The sequence below is a fragment of the Bos taurus genome, chromosome 5, assembly GCF_002263795.3.
Source record: "Bos taurus isolate L1 Dominette 01449 registration number 42190680 breed Hereford chromosome 5, ARS-UCD2.0, whole genome shotgun sequence".
Taxonomy (NCBI): domain Eukaryota; kingdom Metazoa; phylum Chordata; class Mammalia; order Artiodactyla; family Bovidae; genus Bos; species Bos taurus.
The window spans coordinates 23,923,107-23,950,173 of record NC_037332.1 but is presented as its reverse complement, the minus strand read 5'-3'; the positions used below and the strand labels follow the sequence as shown (position 1 = coordinate 23,950,173).

Below are 27,067 nucleotides of genomic sequence, written 5' to 3'. Positions count from 1 at the left end.
CTCTGAAAAACTTGGCATTGGAAATATAGCCAATAATAAAATTGTCTAAATAGGTAATATTTCTTGCTTACTTACTGACAGTAAGGTTTTTAATTCCATGCCTGTGAACCATGGCAGGTCTTCTCAGAGCTTGCAGCAGTGTTTAAACTCAGTAGTTCAAAGTACAAGCGTCAAACAGTTTGTATTCATAAGACAGAAATGGTAACTAGTATTTCTACCTACCTCTTTTCCAGCTGTTAGGTAGATGTAGATATTCTTCTTAGGATGAGGAACAAGTTTGTAGAAAACAGGTGTTTCTTCTTTGATTTCATAGATAACCTCTGGACAATTCGAGGCCAAATTTTCACTGAGAATAACCTGTTTTTTAAAAAAGAAATAAAACGTCCATTAAATAGTTTGAATTTCAGGGTGGCAAAACTTACTGCTTAATCCTAAGACTACATCCTTTCTTCCTCACTATGCACACTGGCTGGGATGCTGCTTTCCTTCATCATCGGCTCATGTCTCAGCCTTCAAGGCCAGTGATGACAAGCTTGGTATTTCTGCTTTTGTAGGGGACAAAGCTGTGCATGCACACACACAAAAGGTCACTCTTCAGTGCTGGGGCAGTATCCTTCCATGTGGAAGCCCACTGTCCACAATTTCTGACCACAGGGGCCTTATGAGACGCTACAGTGACAGCTTCACTAGTGCTATGCCAAGTGATCTTAAAACTGAAGGCAGTCAGTTTGACAGATATTTGCATGGGTTACTCTGATTTGCCTATGTGAGTCTGCATGGCTATGTGTTTTAAAGTAACCAGGACAACTTAGCAGGCCTAAACAAGTAGGTACTTGTTTATACATCAAATATAAGTGTGGCTTTGAAACTGGCCATTCCTGAGCTTCATTCATCTTTTGTCAATAAATATCTACTGAACATCCACTATATTATTCTGGCACATTCTAGATGTTTGCAAAATGGCAGTGAACAAATGGCGGGAAGATTCTGCCCTTATAGAACTTATATTCATGTGCATGCGTGGGGTGAGGGGCAAAATGATAATTAACAACGAATTATAAAGTTATAACATACACCAGCAGGTATTTTATATCATAGGGAACTACATTCAATATCTCATAATAATCTATAAAGGAACAGAATCTGAAAAAGAACCGATTTATACATGTACAATTGAATCACTTTGCTGTACACTGGAAATTAATCCACAGTTATAAATCAACTATACTCCGATATTCAAAAAATATGTTAGCAGGTGATACAGGTCCAAGTAAAATGAGATGGAAGATGCATGTTCAATGTAAGCTTCATTAGAAGGCGACATTCATTTAGAGACTTGCAGGAGATTCTGGAGCAAGTCACTTAGGTATCTGAACAAAAGATGCTCTTAGAAGAGCAATCCATTGGTGCAAAGGCCCTAAAATGAGAGCAGACCAGTATGACCTGAGCAAAACAAGCAAGGTAGAAGGGAGTGGACAGCAAGGTAATAGGATGGATCACATAGGTTCTTGTTGGCCTGTGTAAGGATTTTGCCTCTTACTCTGGGTAAGAGACAGGGAGCCAACAGCAGGGCTGTGAGCATAGGAGTGACACGGTGAGAAGGTGTGGTTTGAAACATGGCTAGGAAGGCTGCTCGGGTGACTATCACCCTAACCCTGGGGAAACAGAACGGTAGTTCGGTCTCAGGTTTGCCTCCTGGCTCTGCCCTTCCAGTAGCTGTGCTACTCTGAGCTAGGAGTTTACTGAAGCTCCCTGGGCCTCAATCTCCTCATCTCTAAAATGGAACTCATAATGCTTTCCTTATACACAGTTGTTGTAGGACCAGATAAGAATTATGAACAATGCTTAGCACATAATCAATACTCGATGGATAATAATCTATTACTAGATTGCAAGCTCTTCTTGGGTAGGCACCATGTCCTAATCCTCTCTGTATCCACCCCTTTGCCCCAAACAATACAATGCTTTTCAAAGTGAGGATGTTCAGCATTTTGTCAGTTTGAAAACATCCAGATATAGCATCTATATTCATTCATCTCTCTACCACTGTGGCCATCAGTTACACTGGGCATATAATTTGAAAAAACAAAAACAAAAACGTGGCACCTGAGATTCTTTTCAAAGTCTACAACACATCTACTGAGCTATAACATGCCTGTGCCGCACATCCTGATGGTGAGCACGTTTTTGCTATTTAACCATAGGCTCCTTATCAGTTTGGCAGATGGAACCGCATCCTGCGTGCACTCAGGATCTGGACCTGTCCTGTGATGGTGATTTCCTTCCATCATCTGTTCTGAGTCAAACCTGGGTGGATTTGGTGTAACTGGTAGCTCATGAGAAGCACATGAACTGCGAAGTTCAGTGGCAGCTCTGGAAAAAATCAATGTAACTAAATACATTAAATATGACTTTTAAAAAAGGAAAAGCAATATTTAGGTCCCAAGGGAGTTGGGAAAGGTCTGTACCCCAAGTCATTGAAAAATGACTCTACAGCTGCACCATCCAATATGGTAGCCAGTAGCCACACAGGGCTACTTAAATTTAATTAAAAATTCACTTTCTCAGCCACATGAGTCACATTTCAAGGAATAACTATCCACATATGGCTAGTGGTTATCATATTGTGAGTGCAGATAGGCAGCATTTCCATCATCAGGGAAAGTTCTGTTAGAGACTCTGGCCTACAGAGAACGGTGAGCCAAGGGAGACCTCGGGGAGGGACCGACCAAGTGTGGACTTGCCAGGCTCCTGTCTTCCCATCTCTAATTCACATTCCTTATTAATCAGCTCAGATGCAAACAGCTGATCTGGTTCTTGGAACGTGGTTGTATAGAAGGAAAGAGATAGAAGTCAGATATAAACAAAAATAAGACTGATAGAAGTTAGAGTCAGGAGAAGAAAACCTGCTGTTCAGATCTCTGTTTACAAATTGATTGGATAAAACCCATCATTTGGGAGGAACACCTATGAAGCATTCTTACCAATAGAGCTGAAGCCAAATCTGATAAGCCTTTAGTGCTAACATCCATTTAGCATTAGGAAACAGAAGGGGTAGAGGAACAAGCTAAATGGTACCACAAGGATGTGAACAGCCAAATCCACGATATGAGACATTCCACAGGACCACAGACTTCCCTTCCTCAAAAAGTCAATGGAGGTGAACCAAATGACAAGAGGAGATCACACAGACTCAGAGAAACAGACCAACCTCAGTGTCATTTTAGGATCTTGTTCAGATATCTTGATCAGATACCAATTTGAAGAAAACAATTTTAAAAAGACATTCTTGAGTCAATAAGGAAAATTTAGTTATTTAGACTTGTTATTAGATAATTCTTGGAGAATTACCCCACTCCAGCACTCTTGCCTGGAAAATCCCATGGACGGAGGAGCCTGGTGGGCTGCAGTCATGGGGTCGTGAAGAGTCGGACACGACTGAGCGACTTCCCTTTCACTTTTCACTTAATTATAATTTTCCTATTAATATTTGTGATAACAGCTTTATGGTTGTGGTGATATAAAGAAATGATCATAGTTTCCTAGACATGTGTAATAAAATATGTATGAGTGAAATGACATAGTGTCTTGGATTTGCTTTAAAATTTAAAAGTAAATAAAAACATACTTTTTATTTACTCATATCACTTATCCACTTTCAGTGAGTTAGAGCTGCCGTGCAGTTGTTTGTTACTGGAGCTTATTTATTTCTGGAGCATGATGGATGCAGATGAGTAGGGGCTAGAAAGATCTTATTTGGGTCAATACAGATTTATTTACTAGATCCCTTGGAGATAAGGCATCAGTATTCTCTCTAAAACTTGGAACTATGGCAGGGAAATTGCTTTTTTTTTTCTTTAAATTACCAATGTGTACTTGTGCCAGGATTTGCCAGTTTCCTGAACAAGCTACCTTGAGTGGCCAACACCAAAGCTTGTCACAATAACTAGAGACGCTGGGTTTAAAGGGACATGCTTCATTGTTGATGAGAGTAAGACTTCTCCAGAAGGTAATTTGGCATCATCTATCAAAATTATAGAACACATATCCTTAGACCCCACAGCCCTTAGCATATATGTGAAATGACAGATGTAATGGGGACTTACTGCAACATTGTGTGTTCCGACAAAGGACTGAAACAACCCAAGTACCCAACAGTAGGGATCCAGGGAAGTAAACTACAGTGCAAACAATAAATGCTATTTAGCAATAAAAAGAATTAGAAAGCTTTTTACGTATTATATGTTCAAACATATTATGTATTATATGTTCAAAATGCTATGTTAAATATATATCTACATGTATACACATATATAACATATATGTTTAATAAATGGGGAAAAGACTATCCTCCCCCTTTTGCTTGTAGACATATATAAAATATCTCTATTTTACAGAGAGGTATTTGGTTGCCCCAGAAGTCAAGAATGGGTGACTTAACACTGCATGTTTTCTTGGTTCTTTTGAGTTTTGAACAACGCTAATACATTGTCTTTAAAAATACATACACACAATCTAAATTTCAAGTGTTTGAGGATGAGTGGGTCAAATGTTTTTCTTTTTGCTCGATTATGCAGAGAATGCTCTCCACAGCCCCAAGGAAGTTTCCATGTTCCTCACATTTTTAATTTTACTAAACCAGAAGCTACACAGAGACTGGGGTCTCTGTTTCAGCATGATTCTCATCTCTCTCAGATGACTCCAGGAGAGGATGGGGAAGGCTCTCCTTCTCCTCCGGATTTCTATTAATATCACCTCTGACCCCACCCAACCCCAGCCCAGCAGGCGGACGCTGAGAGAACACTTAGATCTTCTAACTGCAAAAGTCACATCCACTTCAACACAGAAAAGCCAGCCAGCAAGACTGGAGCTGGGCAGCCTCGGAAAAGAACACGATCAGTGAAGTGATGCAGGAAGTAATGGTGAGTCACAGAAACCCAAAATGGCTTGAGTTTTGCATAAGAGAAAATGCCTCCAACACACACACACACACTCCTCGGGCATGATGTGGATTTTCATCTGTTGCTTCCAGGATACACGCTTGTTATAGATCTAGTCTGAAGTCAATGTGAGTCTCTGCCATGTATATTCTCATAAACCCTTTCATCCTTTGAGTCTCAAAAGTCACCTCTGAGAAGCCTTCCCTGGTCACCTTTCTATGGTACCCCACTGTCCCTCTCTACCCATCACTCTGTTTTCTCCATGGCATTTACCACCTTGTGTAATGACTTCACCACTAATTAATCCATTTACTCGTTCCCTGTCTTTCTTTTCCCACCAAGAGCGTAGGGGCATTGTCGGTTTTGTTCACTTTTGTATCCTTGGCACCCAGAAAAGGTCCTGGCACATAAAAAAAGGTGCCCAATAAATATTTATTAAATGAAAAACATACTTTATTAGCATTCAAGATTTTATAGGGCTCTTCAGATTTTTCCAGCTGCAGCCTGTGTAGAAAACAAATTTTTCCCAATGCAGGATTTCAGTTAGTGTCAACATATTGTTTCTGTTGACATCTTCCTGAAGCCTCAAGGCAGCCTATTAACTAGCCTTGGGATTTTCGTTGCATGCAAAAATAAATAAATAAAAAACAAACTACAGTCCTGAAATGTATAGTGTGTAAGACTTCCACACCATACAGTTAGCTGTATAACAGGGACAACACCATCCACGGGAAAGATAGCCTGGTGAGGAAAATGAGGGGGAGGAAAATTAAATGAAAGACTATTTTTTTCTTTACTATGACATTGGGAAGCCACGGGTGTTCAAGAAGTTAAAACTATTTTTCACCACATTTTTTTTCTTATACCTCACTCTGTGAGGCTAACCAGTTAAGTGTAAACAATCTTCTCACTTTTTTTTCCATCAATAGTTTCTGAGAAATGCTACAAAGGAGACTTAAACCACACACACACACAGACAAACGAGAAAGCAAGGTAATTATACAGTAGCCTTTACTGTGCTTTAGTAGGTAGGAGTAATAATAAATATGAAATAGAAAGATTAAAGCAAATGCCTCTCTGGTTTCCTGTCTCCTGATTTCAGTGTAAGTAGTAAGAGAAACACACAGCCTGAATCACGAGTTCTAGATTTGTGGATTCCACGGGAGAGCTTGTTCTGAATCAGGGAGTCCCTGCACACTCACAAACTGGAATGAATGAGATGGGGGTAAGCTTGAACATGGCATTCTCAACAGCCAACCATGGAGGCCACTTCCAAGTTTCAACAGTCCCCACTCTACTTTTTGGTCTGTTACCTCAGCTCAGCCAGCCCCACCACCCCCATTTCCGGCCCAGGTCCTGTCCTGGGTTCCTCATGGCCTCCTTTTCCTTATTTGAACATTCTGTAGGAGTATAAACAGAGCTTGACCTTATGAAAGACTTCTCTTATTTTTCACTCAAAAATTTTGAAAGCCAGAGTCCAGGCAAACTCTTCAGAGGTTACTCTGGGTGGAGGCAGGAAGAACTTTCTAGAAATGGGTTGAATTTCCCTCCATGGTAGGAGCAGAATTTGGAGACCTACACAGGGAATCAGTCCTAAGCAAGCACAAGCGTGCTGCTGCTCTGCTGGACCTGGGGAAAGGGCCGGGTACGGCTTCCTGTGTCCTGAACTCTACTTGAGGCCCAGGGACATTGGAGAAAGCCAACCCTAGCCTCTTACTGCTGGAGCCATTCTAAAACTCAACCGGAACAGATTTCCTACCTTCGCTCTAAAGGAGTTCACTGGGGAAAAGCCAGGCTTCCTAAGGGACTTCAGAGGCTCCCAGGAACTACATGCAGCCCCAAGAGGACAGGGCTCTGCCTTTTTCTAAAAGAGAAGTCTGCACCAGCTGGACTGAAGCAAGCTGTCCCTGAATAGGAACAAACTAAAACCACAAAAGCCAGAGCCCTTTCTCATGAAACCTCAAATATGTGCATCTTGATACTAACCTAGATATTCCAATATCAGAAAATAATAATAATTTACAAAACAGTTCCACAAACTCTACAAAATACATTTGAATTGTCAGTGCAATTTTTTGGGAGACTGGTTGCATTGTGCTATGCTCAGTCATTCAGTCATGTCTGACTCTATGAGCCCTATGGACTGTAGCTCACCAGGCTCCTCTGTCCATGGGGTTCTCCAGGCAAGAATAATGGAGTGGGTTGTCGTGCCCTTCTCCAGGGGATCTTCTCAACCCAGGAATCAAACCGATATCTCCAGCATCATCCTGTATTGCAGACAGGTTCTTTACCCACTGAGCCACCTGGGAAGCCCAGAAGATTGGTTGCTTCAGTTCAAATCCCCTTGAGCAAGTTACTGATCATCTCACAGCCTCAGGTTTTTTCATTTATGAAGTGGAGATGTTAATAGCATTCAACTAGTTAATCCATGAAGACACTGGTCCTAATGCTGGGCACACAGTCTGAGCTCAGAAACATTAGCTGTTATTATTCCTCACCCACTGCCTTATTATGCTTACAAGAAAGGTATGCGCATGGGTAAGGTTACAAACATTAGATTTCATGCATGTTTCTTTATTACTTGTTTTACCACCCGGAAAAGCTCAAAATACTCAATTCTGCCCCTGAAATAATCTGCTATATGCAACAGAGTCAGCTCAAAGGAATCCAAACTACACCCGAGTGTGTACCACAGTCTGGAGAAAGAGCCAGCCCATGTTTGTAAGAATGAGCACTCATTGCAGCATCCTGGCCATGTAACACATGGGGTATGAATTCCCAAATACTGAGTTCAGCATGGCCCTACTTTCTCAGCTGATCTCAGTAGAGACGCTGACAACTGAAAAATTATAACATGCAGTCATACTCAGAAAGGAAGTGAAATGAGGAAATAACCAGAGAGAAAAGTGGACATAACTTGTCTCACAACCATGAGGATGGCAAGTCGGTAAGGAAGGGGCAGAGTAGACAATCACAAGGACATGTTCAGTTCCAAATTAGTTCAGTTTTTCTAACATCTTATAAAGGAATTTTGGAATAAAAGCAGGAGGAAGAGGGTAGCAAAAGTATTAGCATATTTTGAGGTCTTTAATTTTTCCACTTTATCATCAATAAAATGTTCCCTTCGGAGATAGTACTAGATGACTTGAAAGAGTGCATGCCTTTCAAGACATGTTAAAAATGATTCACTATCTTAGCTTAAACTCAAAACGTTTCCACGTATTAGAACATGATATTTAAAAATACTGTTTACAAGTGTGCCGTAACATTTTAATACAAGCATTTCTTTCCTCATTAACTGAAGAAAAAAGGATGCAAAATAGGATAGAGTCTGACCTCAACTATGTTATAAAAAAAAAAAAAAAGGTGAAATGCTGACAGCGGCTGCTTCCGTGTAAGAAAACCAGGGGCGTTTTTTCTTTGCTTTCCCCTCATACCCCAATACTTAGAAAGTTTCTCCATAAGCATGTATTACTCTTACAATAAAACAAATTTAAATAACATGACATTTTAACGGCACCAAACTATATTAAAACTCCATGAAGTTTTCAGAGATTTAGGAAATGGGAGTGGGGGTGGGGTAGATGTGTGTGTGTGCGTGTGTGCGTACATGCGTGTGTGTTGGTCAAAAACAGCAATGGGCTCCCAAATGCTAGTGCCTGCCTCTCATCCAACCAGGCATATACTACGGCGCCTGGCGTCTGTCAAAACGCTGTCGACTCTTGATCTCCGAGGAAACTGATGAGTCAGGCTGTGGGTGATCCAAGCCCTTTCTTCTCCTCCCCCCCTCAGGCTGCCTTGGGTTGGGTTTTGTTTTTCTCTGCTCATTAGTAGCTCCGCTCTGTGGCTTAAGAAGCCAAGCTTGTGTCTATCAATGTTCGTCTTTTCCAACAGTTGCAGTGACAAGTCTGGCAAGGGACAAGCTTGAAGTTTTTGAATGAAGGATTTGGAGGTTCTCCCAAAGCACCTGCCCAGCGCTGGTTCCTCAGGACTCTGGGTGGTTTAAGGGGCTGCACCGAGCCCTCTGTGCCCAGGACTCCTGGGGGAGTTGGAGTGACCGGGCTGTCCTAGGGAGCCCGGGAGGGGGTGGGCAGGTGAGCTCACAGCCTCCTCCCGAGGGCAGAATCCTCCTAAGGGGGAGCTGCGGGTAGAGTTTAATTCCTCAGAAGCTCTCCTGCCAGTGAGGTAGTCCCTCAGTCAGATGGTCTGCTTCTTCTCAAGCTGGGATTCTTCCCTGAGCTTCTAAGAACCCCGATTCATCGCCCCGCCCCCATCCCCGTCATCATGACCTCCTGTCAGCCGCCTTCCCACTCTCCCCAGAGGCCCTTCATGGAGTGGCTGCCCATACCTGGGGCAGCAGCTACCGAGTCAGAGCAACCTGAAGGATACCAGTCAGTCTCTGAAGTGGCTCCTGGTTCAAATCCCCGCTCTGCCACATGTCCTTGTTCAGTAGCTAAGTCGTGTCAGACTCTTTGTGACCCCATGTCGATGTTCAGTAGCTAAGTCGTGTCTGACTCTCTGTGACCCCGTGGACTGCAATGCCAAGGACTGGTTCCATGGGAGACAATTTTTCCACAGACCTGGGGTGGCTGGGGGGATGGTTTCGGGGATGATTCCAGCACAATTACCTTTATTGTGCACTTTATTTCTAATCTAATGCCACCACTGACCTGACCAGAGGCACCGGTCCTCAGCCCAGAGGGTAGGGACCCCAATCTACCTCACTGAGTGGTGGAGAGGACTAAGTTAGTTAGAACGGGTAGAGTGACGAGCACTAAAACAAGGAAACGGAAAATGGACCTGCCCCTGTTATTGGAACCCTACAAGCAAGGCTACAGATGCGACTTTTGAAGGTGAAGCCTGGACAGATGCCAAAGAAAGTGAGACTTGGGTCAGCCACCTCTTCCTCAGCAGCTTGAGGCTGCAGCTCAGTTCCACCCCTCAAGTACCACATCAGTACCCGCCAGCCAGGTACACACGAACTGCGGGGGTGAACAAACAGGACAGGCAAAACCAGGCCGTCCCATGGGAAACTATTTATAACTGAGTGTTCCTTCACCTCCGATTTACCATCTAACAGTTTGGTTGGCTCAGCTTTGGGGAAATGGTGTTCTTGTCAAAGCACTCGTCAAAAATATCCCACATCTGAGGACAGAATTGGTGAGGAGACCCAGTAAGGGCTGGCGGTTTGTCTTCTGCCAGGCGAAGGGGTCTAAGCAGCCTGACCAGGTCACAGTAGCTCCGGACACGGCCTGACAACACCGAGACGGTGCTGAGCAACTTGTGCGCGAGGACGGGTGGGTATTTACCTTTCGCCAGGAAATACAGCTAACACAACAGGAAAGATGATCAATGTATACTTTAAAAGAATGTGTATACAAACAAACCCCCTCCCATATGTTACTGGGTTTCCTCCAAAGAAAACAGATTAAATCAAATATCTACCAGGCACTCAGCCCTGTATTGGGCTGTGGGAATTCCCGGCCTCCTTTCTAAGGAAGCTTAAAATCAAGTCGGGAAGGCAAGACAAACACACGAGGAAAGGTCAGGCATCCAAGCAAGACATCTGTGACAAGCCAAAAGGACGATACAGACAACGGGTATTTCGGGAGATGGGGGAGAAACGTGAACACTCCAGTCTTAGGAGGGCTCAGAGAGGAGGTGGAGTTTGAGCTGAGCCAAAGCATAGACTCACAGGATTCAGTAAAGCAGAGGGAAAAAAAACAAGAGTAATCCAGGGAGGAGGTACAGTGTAAGCAGAGGTGTGGGAGCAGTACTCGGGCGCATCTGGAGGAAGCCAGCCAGCAGGCAGGCTTGGCTACAGTGGGGCATCACTGCACAGAAGACAGAATCAGCAACCACCAGAAGAAAAAGCGGTTTCCTGGGGCATCCAGTACAATCTCACTTTACAGATGAGGAAATGGACGCTCAGGGAGACTAGGTGATTGACCTCAAGTCACACAGCTAGTTGTCAGTGGGAAATCCTTTGAGAAAACAAATCTGTTAGTTTTCAATTTTGAATTGGAGTAAATTAACTGGCTACAGAGAGACAAAGGAGAATCAGACTAGGGTGAAAGAGACAGTGCCCTTTCGAACCATGAACGTTGGTGGTCACAGGAGGAGCTCAGTAAACGCTTACTAAAGAAATTGATAAGATAACCACTATATAATTTCAGAGTCACGTAGTATCTGAATTTTTCTCTTCCTTCCCACTGCCCCTCTGCCCCAGTGAATAAAAATCTCAACTTGAGCAGTGGTATACCCACCAAGTGGAAAAAAAGTCCTCAGAGATAAAAGTCAAGGGGAGTCTCAAAGGGTTTCAGATCTCTAACCTCTCTGTGGTGGGTGTGGGTACAAAGGGCAGAAAACAAACCCCCTATGTGGGTGGCAGGTGGGCTGGGGAGAGGGAACATCTGTTTTTTGTTTTTTTATTCTCTTTGAAGCTATGAGAAATCAGGTGCTTTGTACATTTCCATCATAAAGGAGACAGAATTGAAAGGTTAAAAGTCTTAGGAAGGTGAACCAAGGATGGAGTAGGGCCAGACCCCCATATGCTTCACCCAGGCAGCTTAGGAGTAAGGAAAGGAACTGCCTTGACAAGTTCCCAGGAAGCAAGGGGGCTGTCACTCTCACACATGGGTAGGGAGGTTATTATGAATAGATTTCCGGAAAGTTCTTTCAGGCCATTTCAGGGGTTGGGGGTGTTCTCTGAGCAGTACATAAAGCAGTCGGTATGGTCTTGTGCATAAACCAGAAGCAATAAAAAACAAACAAAAAAGAAGCCAAAAGCACAAAATGGATCAATATTAAAATCGACATTGAAGAAGGCACAGAGAACCAACCTTAAGTAACTGGCCATCTCCAGTCCCCAAGAATAAAACAGTCCTGTTCATTACCACGGTGCCATAAACGGATGTCAGGTCGGAATGGATCAAGGTAGATGATGCGATCGGTTCGACTTTTTCAGGTTCATCCTCGTTTTTCTGAACATGCACACAAACGTACAAATTAAAAAACAAAAAGATAATTTTTAACAATGATAATTCTCATGATGATAAAATGTCACTCATGCCCACCTGGGAAGGATCCTACTGGAGCCCCCAATACATTTGTTTAGGCAAGATCCCCAGGAGCAACCTTTTATCCCCTTTATCTGCAGAATCACTGTGCTTGCCCAGCCTGTGGAAAGCCATTTGTTTACTGCGTATTAACATCTATTGATTGCCAGCAGTGAGCTAGCCATCCATTTAACACTCCCCCAGCAGATATATGAAACCGAGGTCCACTTTATTGCCAAGAAAGAGCCCACCACTGAATTGGGAAGGAGACAGTCTTATACTTGGCTATTTGCAGGAACATGTGACAATTTATTTTGGAGAGGATTCAGCTTCTGCGAGGTTAAACAAGCCATTTCCTAAGGTGTGAGATGGACCATCCTATTTGATGTGATGGCAGAGCGGAAGGAATCTGGATTCCTAAGAAGGCAGCAGTGTGTTAGCCCAGAGATGGGTAAGTCATTCAGAGGGTAAAGAGGGAAAGATAGAGTCATGGATGGTGGGTAAGAGAGAGCCATGGAGCTGAGGAGGAGCCAAGCACAAGGACTGGACCTTGGTGCTGATGTTCCTGAAGAAGAAACGAAAAACCTAACTCTGAACCTGAAGGCATTTAAATGGTCTGAGGTTCTGAGCACATTTGATCACAGGCTCACTCCTGATCATTAAATAAAGCCCCTCTTTAAGCCAGAGCAGAGAGTGCATCGCCCCAAATGTCTTTTTCTTTCTTGTTTAAAGGCATGAAGTGCTTCACGCTGCTTCCTGCCTTCAACGATAGGAAACGGAGTTTGTTATACAAATCTCTGGAAGATATGGAGCTAGAAAGAGCCGTTGCCCTCTGTATGCTGAACACAGTGTGATAGCATGCATTATCTGCCGGAGCTCAGTTCCCAGCTGCACTCAGGTTTGCAAAGGCACATTTACATCTGAGCCAATGGGAAAGCCCACAGACTTCTGTAAGCATCAGGGTAACTCCAAAAACCACCCGATTTGGGGCGGGGGGAGAGGGGCAGGGGGAGGCTGAGACTTATTAACTTCATTATATTATTGCCGACAGTGTTTATGTATTTCAATTTATGTCTTATTAAACATTCATTATTTTTAAACCCACCAAGTTTCATTAACATCTAAACTAAACGGATTCATGGACCAAATTGATTTCTGAAGCCTTTAAAGTACTGTCTATATTTCTTTGTTGAAGTTGCGCTGGGAGGAAAAGATAAGCTGGCAAGGGTTTCTCCAATGCCGTGATCTCTTTTCAAGAAAGAGATGTCATAACCTAAGAGAAAGTGACTTATTTGCATAAAATATTCCATAGTGAACTCAGTTGAAGAAGATTTTTAGAAAGCTCATTAGAGATGTTTTTTTTTCCTGTTAAAAATTACTTCTAATACCGTCAGGGAAGATGAGGAACTGTCCTGTGAAAATGAAGTTGAGGGGAAAAAAAAATCTCTATGAGTCTAAAATCAGAACAATAGATCACTGTTTAGATAAGGATCCCTCGTGACTATGAGTAGAAAAAGAAAAATCGGTGACCTTTAGATTAAAAAAAAGTAAAACCACACCACACATCTTGCTTTAAAATAAAACCAGAATTGTTCAAACTTAAGATCAGCTGACCACACTTCTTATTTTTGTTAAATATTTGAGCGTCTCAGAAGTGCTTCACTCAGAGAACTGGATGTCATCTTTGTCTGAGCATCTGGAATGTTCTAACACTGATCTTTTTGGCTGGAGGATCCATTCTCCCTCCTCAAATGATACAGACTGTGGATTGTTGATTATCCATCCACAAGGGCCAAATGAGACAATGGAAGCCATGTTCAACTCTTACCACCACATGGACTGTAGTCTGCCAGGCTCCTCTGTCCCTGGGATTCTCCAGGCAAGAACACTGGTTGCCTGGAGTGGGTTGCCATTTCCTTTTCAAGGAATCTTCGTGACCCAGGGATTGAACCCAGGTCTGCATTGCAGGCAGATTCTTTACCACCTGAGCTGCGAGGGAAACCCATATCTGGTATACAATAGGTGCTTAATAACTGCAGTGATTCAGATTAGCCAAGAATCATGATATCACAGTTAGCCTTTGCTGAGGTAGGATGAAATACTCTGTTTGTGAAAGATTGACTCCAAAAACCCAGAAGTGGCTCAAAAGCTGGAAAGGAACAGGGAGAAAATTGCTTCTAAATTACTGTTTCATCTTCTCTAACATCTTTCCCTGACTTCTGACTGTTTCTCAATAATTGCATTTTTCTAAATTAAGTCCTGGATCAACAGCACAGGTAACTAGCATGGCCATTAAATCAATGTTCCCAGAACTTGAGAGCTGGTGGCATACAACAAACCACCTGGGACTAGGGATCAGAGAGGTTAGGTTTACAATTCAAGTTTGGTTCTCATCCACTGGATGATCTGGGCAATTTATGGAACACTGCTGGGAACTGGTTTTCTCAGCTGTGAATAAGACCAATGGTGCCTGATTGGTAGGGTAGTTATGAAGGAGAGAGAATAATGACTGTAATAACAATAACACGTTAATACATGCTAGCTGCTATTATTATTGGTGGCAATTAGTTGCTAAGTCATGTCTGACTCTGTGCGACCCTATGGACTGGAGCCTACCAGGTTCCTGCCCATGGGATCCCCAGGCAAGAACTGGAGTGGGTAGCCATTTCCATCTCCAGGGGATCTTCCTGACCCAGGGCTGAACCCATGTCTCCTGCATTGGCAGGCAGATTCTTCACTGACCAAGCCACCAGAGAAGCAGAAACATGCATTTACTGTGTTTTCGTGGAGTATTTTAAAATACTCCAACGAATAAGGATTCCCGCAGGGTGGTGAGACAGACTTTCAGGCTTTCAATCATGGCTCTGTCACTTTCTAAGTAATTTTGTACACATTATGTAGCCTCTCTGTGATTCAATTTCCTCCTCTATACAACAGAAGTGATGATTAAGAGGCATTTGTGCCATGGACTTTTCACAGGACTGAATGAGTTAGGATGCAAGTATCAGGAAACTGAGTAAAATCTGGCATTTGATAACTTATGACCCATGTCTGCTATCATTATTTTATTTAAAACACAAAACAGTTTCTGCCATGCCCGTGGCAGTTAAGCCCATCTCCTTCTTTGCCATAAAGCCCTAGTTTTGTTCGGGTCACAATAAACCCAAGCCTGGGAAAGCTATGATTGGCCCAAGCTTCATGGTTATCTCATTCTCCGTTGCCTGGTTACTCACATTCCTACCCCTTAGAGCTAGAGGTGGCCATGCGGTCCAGCCTGGACCAGTGAGATGCCAGAAATCCACCAGGGGCACTTCCGGGAATGAGCTTCCTCCTTGCTAAGAGAAGGCTCTTGAGGAAAGCCCTTTGCTCCTCTTTCCACACTTCCTCCCTTTGGACTTTGATGTGAGGCTATCCATGCAGAGAGGTGGCAGCCGTTTTGCTTCCATGAATTCAAGATGGGAGATGAAAACCAGCAGATTGGTGCAGGGGAAGAGTAAGAGAGACTCGATTCTTAAGGACACCACTGAGCACACTTCCAACCTTTAAGCTTTTTCCTAACAATAGATGTCATGGTTTAAGCTGCTATTTGATTGGGTCTTCTGTTACTTATAACCCAAAGGAAGTCCCTGTAAGAAATGAGAGCCATGACTGTCGGACACAGCACTAGACTCTAGGTGTTTCTCAGCCACGAGGGCTCAGAACTGCTCGAGTGTTATCCTCTCACCCTGGAGAACCCTGGCCATAGTCAGGACTGTGCAGCCAATTACAACAGCGAGTCTGGAAGAAAATAGGAAAAAGAGGGCTTGGACTTCATGTAAACTTGAAGGGCTGCTCGTGCTGAATGGAAATGGATTCTTTTGTGTTGGAAACACACAGAAATGGACAGGTCCCTGTGAATGGGAAAAAGAACCCTCTGAATGGCTTTCTTTTGCTCATTTCAGCAAATGAAAACAAAAGACAGACTCCAGAGAAACCTGCTCACAAAAGTGGAATTAATACCTGGGGAGTCAAGTAGAAAAAGGGGTGAAATAATGCTGTGGCCCTCCCCCGTGTCCAGAGATAATTTTCACTTCTGTGTTTTTTTTTTTTTTTTTTTTGTCTATTTTCTATCTTGCCCTTCTCTCCCCCTTAGGGCATAATCGCTAATGTTGCGGCCTATTCTGTCTAGTTTATTATGTGTAATTTATTTCTGAATCCCAGCCTCTGCTTGTTCTTCTGTGTGTAACAAGGTTAATGCCTTGTAATGATGCTTTTGCCAGTTCTGCTTTTCATGACAAAATCCAATCTTGATTTGGCTCTAAACCTTGTCTCCCCTTTGGGCTTTCTTGGTTCCCTCAGAGTTGTCATTCTGCGTCTCCTTCGTGCCATGTCTAACCACACATCCCGCCTACACTTGAGCCTGCTCTCAGAGGGAAACCTTTTTCGGTTTGTCTCAAATGATGTTTGGGATGAAAAAGAGAGTGCCTGGGCTTGACACACCAAAGTGGGACAAAGGCTACTGGGAAGGAATGTATGTGTGAGCATATTCAGGAAATACTGGGCATATCATGAGGGAAACGGCTTGACCTTGTAGCTCCTTCGTATAATCTTTCAAGGACCATAAACATCCTCCAGTGTGCACTGCCCAACTCCAGGGGACACGAGCCTGTCTTCTAGGATGTGAACGGCACACTCTGGACTTGAGTACCGCGGGGCCCCGCCCCTACCACGTGGAAGATGATCTGACTCAGTGAGAATCACGCGGGATGCTCACAGCCCTGCTGCAGTTATTATGGGAACAGCTGGAGGAAATGCACTCAAACGTGGTCTCTCAACTGTTGGGGAAACAGAAAAAGTCAAGTCTTTAATCCCCACAGTGCTGAAAAGATTCTCTTATTTTGGTTTTTCCCTATGGGGCCAGGGCAAAGAAACAACTGGATGTCTAGGAACTTCTTCTCCTCAGATGCTCAGTCGTGTCTGACTCTTTTGCGATCCTATGGACTGTAGCCCACCAGCCTCCTCTGTCCATGGGATTCTCCAAGCAAGAATACTGGAGTGGGTTGCCATTCCCTCCTCCAAGAATGTTCCTGACCCAGGGATCGAACACATGTCTCCTGCGTCTCCTGCATTGGCAGGCAGATTCTTCACTGCTGAGCCACACCTGGGAAGCCTAATGCCTCTCTGGCAGTAAATATTGTACTTTGCTCCTCATTGGCATACACTCACCTGAAGCAGTTTCTTCATCATTATTTACCCAGGGGCCCACTTGCAGTTAGGAAACCTCAGCAGGAGCCCAAGATCTGGCCCCCGCTCCATCTCTGACCTGCTGCTTGATTTGGGCAAGCCCCTAAACCGCAACAACTGAATCTGTCAAATGGACACAATAATATACATGTCCTGCCTATTAGCATTGTTGTGAAGCCCAAATTAAATCGTGTGAAAACAACTGGAAAACTAAGTTCATCAAATTAAAGAATGGAAAGAACAACTATTTACCTATGTTAGATAGTGAGTTTTAAGCCAGCTTTTTCACTCTCTTCTTTCACCTTCATCAAGAGGCTCTTTAGAGAGCTAGTGGAGGTGACAGAATTCCAGCTGAGCTATTTCAAATCCTAAAAGATGATGCTGTTAAAATGCTGCACTCAATATGCCAGCAAATTTGGAAAACTCAGCAGTGGCCACAGGGCTGGAAAAGGTTAGTTTTCATTCCAATCCCAAAAAAGGCAATGCCAAAGAATGCTCAAACTACTGCACAATTGCACTCATCTCACACATTAGCAAATTAATATTCAAAATTCTCCACGTGAGGCTTCAACAGTATGTGAACCGAGAAATTCCAGATATTGAAGCTAAATTTAGAAAAGGCAGAAGAACCAGAGATCAAATTGCCAACATCTGCTGGATCATCAAAAAAGCAAGAGAGTTCCAGAAAAAAACATCTACTTCTGCTTTATTGACTACGTCAAAGCCTCTGACTGTGTGGATCACAACAAACTATGGAAAATTCTTCAAGAGATGGGAATACCAGACCACGTGACCTGCCTCCTGAGAAATCTGTATGCAGGTCAAGAAACAACAGAACCAGACATGGAACCACAGACTGGTTCCAAATTGGGAAAGGAGTCCGTCAAGGCTGTATATTGTCACCCTGCTTATTTAACTTATACGCAGAGTACATCATGAGAAATGCTGGGCTGGATGAAGCACAAGCTGGAATCAAGATTGCAGGGAGAAATATCAGTAACCTCAGATAGGCAGATGACACCACCCTCATGGCAGAAAGAGAAGAGGAACTTAAGAACCTCTTGATGAAAGTGAAAGAGGAGAGTGAAAAAGCTGGCTTAAAACTCAACATTCAGAAACTAAGATCATGACATCTGGTCCCACCACTTCATGACAAATAGATGGGGAAGCAATGGAAACAGTGAGAGACTTTATTTTTCTGGGCTCCAAAATCACTTCAGATGGTGACTGCAGCCATGAAATTAAAAGACGTTTGATCCTTGGAAGAAAAGCTATGACAAACCTAAACAGCATATTAAAAAGCATAGACATTACTTTGCCAACAAAGGTCCATCTAGTCAAAACTATGGTTTTTCCAGTAGTCATGTATGGATGTGAGAGTTAGACCATAAAGAAAGCTGAGCACCAAAGAAGTGATGCTTTTGAACTGTGGTGTTGGAGAAGACTCTTGAGAGTCCCTTGGACTGCAAGGAGATCCAACCAGTCCATCCTAAAGGAGATCAGTCCTGAATATTCATTGGAAGGACTGATGAAGAAGTTCCAATACTCTGACCACCTAATGTGAAGAACGGACTCATTGGAAAAGACCCTGATGCTAGGAAAGATCGACGGCAAGAGAAGGGGATGACAGTGGATGAGATGGGTGGATAGCATCACCGACTGAATGGATGTGAGTTTGAGCAAGCTCCGGGAGTTGATGATGGACAGGGAATCCTGGTGTGCTGCAGTCCATGGGGTGGCAAAGAGTTGGACATGACTGAGTGACTGACTGGTCATCTGAAAGAAGAATTTACTTTTGAACTCAAAGGATCCAAAGGAAAAGTTCAAAGTGCGCAGGAGGAATACAGAAGGGACGTTTAGGGACACACTTGGATATTTCATATCCACCTGCTTCACTCTCTCTAAGGGCCCAGAGTCCTCCAGCCCTGCAGCCCTCGTAGTGTTAGTCACTCAGTTGTATTCAACTCTTTGCGACCACATGGACTGTAGCCCACCAGGCTCCTCTCCAGGCAAGAATACAGGTTTGGGTTGCCATTCCCTTCTCCTAAGGATCTTCCTGACCTAGGGATTTAACCCAGGTTTCCTGCATTGCAGGCAGGTTCTTTACCATCTGAGCCACCAGGCTCCAGCCCTGCTGCTGCTGCTGCTAAGTCGCTTCAGTTGCGTCCGACTCTGTGCGACCCCATAGACAGCAGCCCACCAGGCTCCCCTGTCCCTGAGATTCTCTAGGCAAGAACACTGGAGTGGGTTGCCATTTCCTTCTCCAATGCATGAAAGTGAAAAGTGAAAGTGAAGTCGCTCAGTCGTGTCCGACTCTTAGCGACCCCATGGACTGCAGCCTACCAGGCTCCTCCATCCATGGGATTTTCCAGGCAAGAGTACTGGAGTGGGGTGCCATTGCCTTCTCCAGGCTCCAGCCCTACCTACGGCCAAAGTTTCACTACCCCAGGTTTATCCTTCTTTATTCTTGTTTTGTGCACCATCCCCCATCTAAATCTCGTTTCCATGTGACTACTTTCAGTCAATTATCTATGAAAAGACAACCTGACTCAAACAATTCATGAAAGTTTCTGAATGGCTGACAGTGCAAACAAATGCATTTTCCGAGATTCTTAGAGTTGGAAGAGAGACAATCCAACAACGTTTTCCATAAGGAAGCTACAGGCATTCTAAATAGGCTATTTCTTCACTATGGGGGCTGGCCTCCATGATGTGGGATTTTTGACACCTGCCCATGTTATGGCAACCCACTCCAGTACTTTTGCCTAGAAAATCCCATGGACGGAGGAGCCTGGTGTCCATGGGGTTGCAAAGAGTCGGACACGACTGAGAGACTTCACTTTCACTTTCTTTCTTTCATGTTATACCAGTACTGCCCTCACTCCTCATTTTGACTACTGCAAAAGCTCCCTCTCCCAAATTGCTAAATACCCCCTAAATAAGTGGCATCATCTTCTTTGAGAACCAATGGAATCTGTCATAAGGTTTCGGAGTTGCTGCAAAATGGTTATTCGGACACTTCTTCCTTCCAACCTTCCTCCTCCTCCTCCTCTCCATCATGGTGAATGGCACCACCATCCACCCTCAGGTCCCCTTCATCACTCTCCACACCCAATACATGAAAATCTCAGCTGAATCTCCCAGTCTTAAGTCTATCTTAAATTGCAACCCACTCCAGTATTCTTGCCTGGAGAATCCCATGGACGGAGGAGCCTGGTACTCTACAGTCCACAGGGTCGCAAAGAGTCGGACACGACTGAGCGACTTCACTTTCACTTTTTCTCCATCTCCATGGTCCCTACCCATCATCTCCCTCCTCATCTACTGCAAGAGCCTCCTGGTCTCTCTCTTTCAACCTATAATTTATTTTCTATCCAGTAGTCAGAGTGATCTTCTAAAATATAAAATAGGCTATTACTTCGTTGCCTAAAATTCTTCAGTGGCTTACCATCACATTTATAATTAAATCCAAATGCCTCCCCAGGGCCCACCTGTTACTTCTTAAAACTCAACCCTTGTCATATCACTCTTTTCCTTCACTCTGCTTCAGTTCCCCCAGTGTCCTTCCTTTAGACACTTTAACATGTCCCCATCTTTCTGCCTCAGGGCCTTTGCACATGCTATTTCTTCTAGTTCCCCTCTCTTCATTTCTTGCAGGCTGGTTTTTTTGAAAAACAACTTTCAGATTTCAAATTCAATGTCACCTCTTTATGGTCACATGACTATAGATCTTCCTATCCCTATGCCAGTTGCTATTTTGAATTTTAACATTCCATTTGTTTTGTTGAAAATAATTAAATTTTTAAATTCAATGTCTGTGTCCCAGTAGACTCTAAGCTCTACAATAGCTTATCTTACTGTACACTCTGAATGCAGCATATACCTCAGCATCTAGCATGTAGCAAGCTGTCAATAAACATTTATTGAATGAATAAATAAGTACATGGACCAATGTTTGAATGCTTTCAGTCAATATCTAGCCAGACAACCCTGGCACATTGCTAAATAGGTCTAATCATTACAAAGTTCTCCTATTGAGGCAAAATTTGTTCCCTGCAAGCACTGGGCCTTGGTTCTGCCTGGGGAAACACCAAACTACCCCACATCACCTGCTTCCATGTATTGGGTTGGTCAAAAAGTTCGTCAAGTTTTCTTGTAACAGGAAAAACCTGAATGAACTTTTTGGCCCATCCGATACATTCATATCCATAGTTCATTAATGCTTGGAAGAGAGTTTCTGGGTCTTTTGCCATCTCTGTCTATAGACAGTCTACAGACTTGGTGTACTGAAAATGAGGCTCTAAGAGCTAAACAAAATACATTTAAGTATTTTGGTATCCTCTCACCAAAGCAAAGAATAACAGCACTGTTCTTTCCCCATGATTAGAACAGCATAATTCATGAACATTGGGCTAACTTTAGAAATAACATAGTAGCAGTATGGATAAGTAGAAAGAACAGGAGATTCAGGGTAAAAAAAAAAAAAAAAACACACTTGGGTTTAAGTTCAAGCTCTATTACTTATGAGCTGTCTCTAAGCAGTCATTTAACCTTTCTGAGGCTTCTCCACCCACCCACCTGCTCCATCCAGTCCATTTATGAAGCTTTTGGCTCTTGGCCAGGTGCTTGACCTGTAAAATACAGATGGGATTAAACCCCCTACCGTCAAAATAAGCCAATCAAATGAATTCTAAAACAAAATGCAACATTTTGCCATTGGTTTTCTGATACACATAGTAATAGAACGAGTGTCTGGACTACGGGCTCCACTCACATCCAGTTCCTGCAAAGAATTCAGGGAATTCATGAAACTGGATGAGAAAGAAAAAATCCTGTATTGTGAACTCTGACAAAAATTTAGTATTTCCTTTAATTATTAATGCAGGCCACAGTCATATTAACTGAACCTGTGACTTTGTCATCAAAAGAAATCAGATATTTTCACATCATTTTATAGTTGTTGCAGGTATCTCAAAATATCATTTGTGCTTATCTCTGCTTGGAAATGATGGTAGTTACTGCTGTTAGGTCCCGCTATTTAATGTGTTAAGATATATTACTCTATCTCAAATTGGAAAAAAAAACATTTGGATATATCTGTAGATCAATATAATTGGTTCGTTTTGCAGCTCTCTCTTTTTTCATGTGTTTAAAACCATGAGGCTTCCCCAGAGGTCCACAGCACAAGGACTCCACGGGGTGAGGACCTCTGTATGGAGGGGCACAGAGATGTTGCTAAGCCCAGGAGACTGAGGCTGGGTGTTACCTACAGCTACCAGCTGCTCTGGGTGTCCCAGGCCTGCGGAAGCCTCAGACAAGCAAGGACCAGCACTTGGAATCCAATTTCTGAAATTGATCACTGATGGAAAAGGGGCCTCAGGAGGATGTCAGTGCAGAGTAATTAGGAACAGTTGATGGGTTAGAGGACATGCTTCTCAAATGGACGCTTCCAAGACCAGGCTGGAGGGAAAGACCAGGAATCGGGCCTCACTGGTGAGGGAGTCACAGAGAAATGCCCTTCCCTCTTGGCTACCTGGCTTTTATTCTTCCTATAAACACAGCTCCAGGGTCCTGGGCTTCTCTTGGAAGCTCTTACCTCTATAAGCTGTAATCACATCTTCTACATCAGATGGAACCTTCTTTTCAGTTCAAATATTTATTGAGGGCCCACTGTGCATTAGGTGGCATTCTCGATGCCTAGGAAGCACAGATGAGACACCCCTGGCTACTCCCCATTGGCACCATCGCCACATTGAGCCCAACACAGAGCCTGGCACACGGCAGGCTCTCCATTAGAGGCTGACAGAGTGGGCCTCACTTCATGGCCAACTGAATGTTTAGTTGTCCTCTCTGGCAAGGAGGTCTCAAAGATATCTAAAATCTATGACAATTAAACTAACTGGTCACCAGTACCTCTCAATTCAATATCTTAAAAAGCTATTTCAGTTGATCCCTTGTCTTCGCCTACACTGCCACCTCAGTTCAGGTCTCCACCAGGCTCACCTGGATTACTGCAACCCACGTGATCCATCTGTCTCCCTGCGCTTTCATTGTGGCCACCACTCTAGACCAAGGTGACATCATTTCTCGCCTGGACTGATAAAGGATCCTCTTGCCTCTTTTGGGGCCAATCTCTCATCCATGACTCACAGGGCAGCCATTATTTAGGAATTCAAATCCAGTCATTTCACTTCCCTTCAAAGGCTCTTCTAAGCTTTGAGGAAAAAAAAAAAATATATAACCTCCTTCCCACAGCCTGCCAGGCCTACGGGGTCGGCTACTGCTTTCTTCCCCAACACTCTCCCCCCTCCACCTCCCTAAACCAACCACACTAGCCTTTTGTTCTTCAAAATGACCAAGTCATTTCCCCTTTTGAAGCCTTGCACTGCTCCCCACTCCCCATGGGAGACGCCTACAACTATCCTTTCTCATCTTCCTGGGGTTGACTTAACTTCCTTAAAGAGAACTTTCCCCAACAGCTCAAATAACATGGCTCTATTACATCCTCAGCTTTTTCCTTCATGTAGCCCCAGTCTCAGCCTGGGCCTCAGTTTCCTCATCTGTAAAATGGAAATCACACTACCCATCTCACAAGGCTGGGGTGAGGGTTAAATGAGTTAATATTGGTAAAGTGCTTACTTAGAACAACACTTGGTGCAAAGTGAATGCTTTAGAAGGGCTATCGTTTTACTGCAAAAAGAAGCTCTTTATTTTCTGCCTATTTATTGTCTACTCTATTCATCACTGATAGAAATATTTCACACAGTGCTTCACATAGAGTACGGACTCAAGAAGTATTTGATTGAACTAGTGACTGTCCTTCTAATCAGCAGTTTTGCCTCTCGTCTCACCTCATTCATTCTTCTGAATGATTGCACTAAAACACAATCAGATCACATCTACTTAGAGCCCTGCTTTAGTCCTCCAACAGCCACAGCTTTTCCACCCTGCTCAGCAGAGTCCTAGAAGTTCCTTTGAGATGCTGCAGGGACCAGCAAGGGCTGGGGGAGGCTGAGTTGCAGGATTCCGGGAGTCTCCCCCACACCCCCACTTCACCCTGAGTCTCAGCGCTTGGCAATGGCCTCACCCAGAACAGCAGGTCAAAGATGATTTGTTAGCCTTTTTCTCACACTGAGCTTCTGGTTTAAGATTTAGAAACCTGGTTTTTAAAGCCTGAAAACAACTGACCATCAGGATAAAATCCAGTCATCTTGGCCAGTCTCATTAAACCCTTCGCCATCTGGCCCTGCATGCTCATTTCTGGACACTCCACAGCCAGGGTGAGCTACCTGCGGTTCACAGGCTTATTCAACTTCCCGCTTGTGCACAAGCTGTGCCTTCTCTCTGGAACTCCCTTTCTGCCTCTTCTGCTTGGCTTCAAGACACAGCTCCAGTATCACCTCTCTAAAGCCTCCCAGGTTCCTCCCACGCTGAGTTTGACGCTCCTTCGTGGGGTTGCCACATCACCTTTTTACTAAATTTCATAGCTGTCTTAGGGCAACGCGAAGGTTTGTTCCACTCTCACCCTTTCCATGACAGCAGGGGTGGGTAAACTACCAGCTGTGGACCAAATCTAGCAAGCTGCCTGCTTTTTGCAATGCGCCCCCTCCCAAGCCAAGAATAGTTTTTACATTTTTTAATGGCTGAAACAATCTAAAGAATAATATTTTATGACAAGTGAAAATTATACATGAAATTCAAATTTCCGTGTCCATAAAGTTTTATTGGAACATCACCATGAGTGTTCATTTATGCATTGTCTATGGTTGCTGTCACACTTCACTGGCAGTCGAGCAATTGCAGCAGAGACTGCACCTGGCCTGCAAAGCCTACGATATTGACAATCTTTACAGAAAATGTTTGCTGACTTCTGCAGAAACGCACTGGCCAGAGTAGTGGAGTGGGGATTACTGGGGTCAAATCCCCTTTGTGACTCCTCTGAGGAGACACTAAGTGTAACTATTGATCAGACAGTCAAACCCATCAACTATAGAAACTATAAAACAAATCACAATTCTCTTTGGTTTTCTGACAGTATATAAATTAGTATTAATTTTCCATCTTGATGAAAACGCTAACAAAAACTATGAGCATAACTGATAAAAAATCTTAACCACTACCATGCCGCTAGGAGGCCTCCCTAGTGGTTCCGATGGTAAAGAATCTGCTTGCAATGCAAGAGACCTGGGTTTGGTCCCTGGGTCAGGAAGATCCCCTGGAGAAGGAAATGCAATCCACTCCAGTATTCTTGCCTGGAGAATCCCTAAGAGTCAGACACGACTGAGCAACTAACACTTAGCTCAGTGACTTTTTTCACCATGCCCCTGCTACCACAAACAGGTTAGATCCAGGATGCCTACAAACTGTCCCCCAGCAGACTGTGGGGGTCCTCAGAGCAGCCCGCAGTGATCTTCAGCTAGGTGCCACCTCGTAGGTGCCTACCTCAGGGAAGGCAGAGGTGGGTCATGGAGAAGCCTGAAGGGAGGCAGAGATGGTTCCATGCTGCTATAGTCAACGTGGTAACCATGGTGTGGGTCTCCCACCTTTCCATTCCGAGGCAACCTGCCTACACCACCTACTGGGGGTCATCACCTGATGGTCTTCCTTCTTCTGACCACACCAGGACTCAGTACTTGTCCCAATGGCAACAAACCCCTTCCCTGAACTTGGGCTCATAATGTGGAGTCAAAGGATGGGTTGGACCCCATTCTCTCTATTTCCTGGTCATTTGAACTAAATAATATACCAACTAAAATACCAACTAAATCAGTTGGTAGCTGATGCAGGTTAAGCTATTGGGAGACAGAGTGGGGATCAGGTCAGGCTGAGGCACATTCAGGTGGACAGGGAGAGGGACAGATATTCGAGGAAGCCGAGGTGGTCATTTGGCAGCAGGACTGAGGGAAGCCGCCACCCTGTCAGGCTGACAATGAAACCTTCGAATGAGGATCCTTCACACTTTCTGCTGCTGAGCACCTTTCCGCTCGGAAGCTTCTTCCCACTCCACATCGTGCTAAGTTGCTCAGCTGTGTCAGACTCTGTACAACCCCATGGGCTGTAGCCCTCCAGGCTCCTCTGTCCCTGGGATTCTCCAGGCAAAAATACTAGAAGGGGTTGCCATGCCCTTCTCCAGGGGATCTTCCTGACCCAAGGGTCGAACCTGAGTCTCTTATGGTCTCCTTCATTGGCAGGTGGGTTCTTTACCATTAGTGCCATCTGGGAAGCCCACCGCCCCCCACATCAGACAGCCCCAGCCTATTACTACTAAAAATCACGACAGTGATGAAGTACATACATATACAGTGTTTACTCTAGGTCAGGTAGTGTTCACACTGCTGCTGCTAAGTCACTTCAGTCGTGTCCGACTCTGTGTGACCCCATGGACGGCAGCCTACCAGGCTCCCCCGTCCCTGGGATTCTCCAGGCAAGAACACTGGAGTGGGTTGCCATTTCCTTCTCCAACGCATGAAAGTGAAAAGTGAAAGTGAAGTCGCTCAGTCGTGTCCAACTCTTCCAGACCCCATGGACTGCAGCCTACCAGGCTCCTCCATCCATGGGATTTTCCAGGCAAGAGTACTGGAGTGGGGTGCCATTGCCTTCTCCGTGTTCACATCCTATACATATTAAGCCATTGGTCCAGACAAAAATCGTATGAAGCAAAAAGGATCAGTACTTCTAGGTAGACAAACAAGCACAGAAAGGTTAAATAATTTGCACAAGGTCACACAACTGGGAAATGGCAGCTATGGTCCCTGTCTACCTGGATCCAGAGTCTGTGCAGGCAAGCACCTCTCCTCTTCCTAGGATTCCATGTAATCCCACATGTTCCTATCCACTAAATTCCCC

At 44.1% G+C, this 27,067-nt stretch overlaps 1 protein-coding gene across 7 annotated transcripts in view; it reads right to left on the bottom strand.

The window, feature by feature from the left end:
• The window catches only part of PLXNC1 (plexin C1), a 156,245-nt gene that overhangs the window by 121,552 nt on the left and 7,626 nt on the right, over window positions 1-27,067 (bottom strand). For all 7 annotated transcript variants that reach the window (XR_009494399.1, XR_009494398.1, XM_059886412.1 and 4 more), the window contains exons 2-3: window positions 11,783-11,923; window positions 223-357 (exon numbers count right to left, since the gene is read on the bottom strand). Coding sequence is in view for 5 of the 7 variants with exons in the window: in XM_059886412.1 (XP_059742395.1) it covers window positions 223-357; window positions 11,783-11,923 (276 nt within the window). In the remaining 2 variants the exon portion in view is untranslated. The remainder of the gene's footprint in view (window positions 1-222; window positions 358-11,782; window positions 11,924-27,067) is intronic.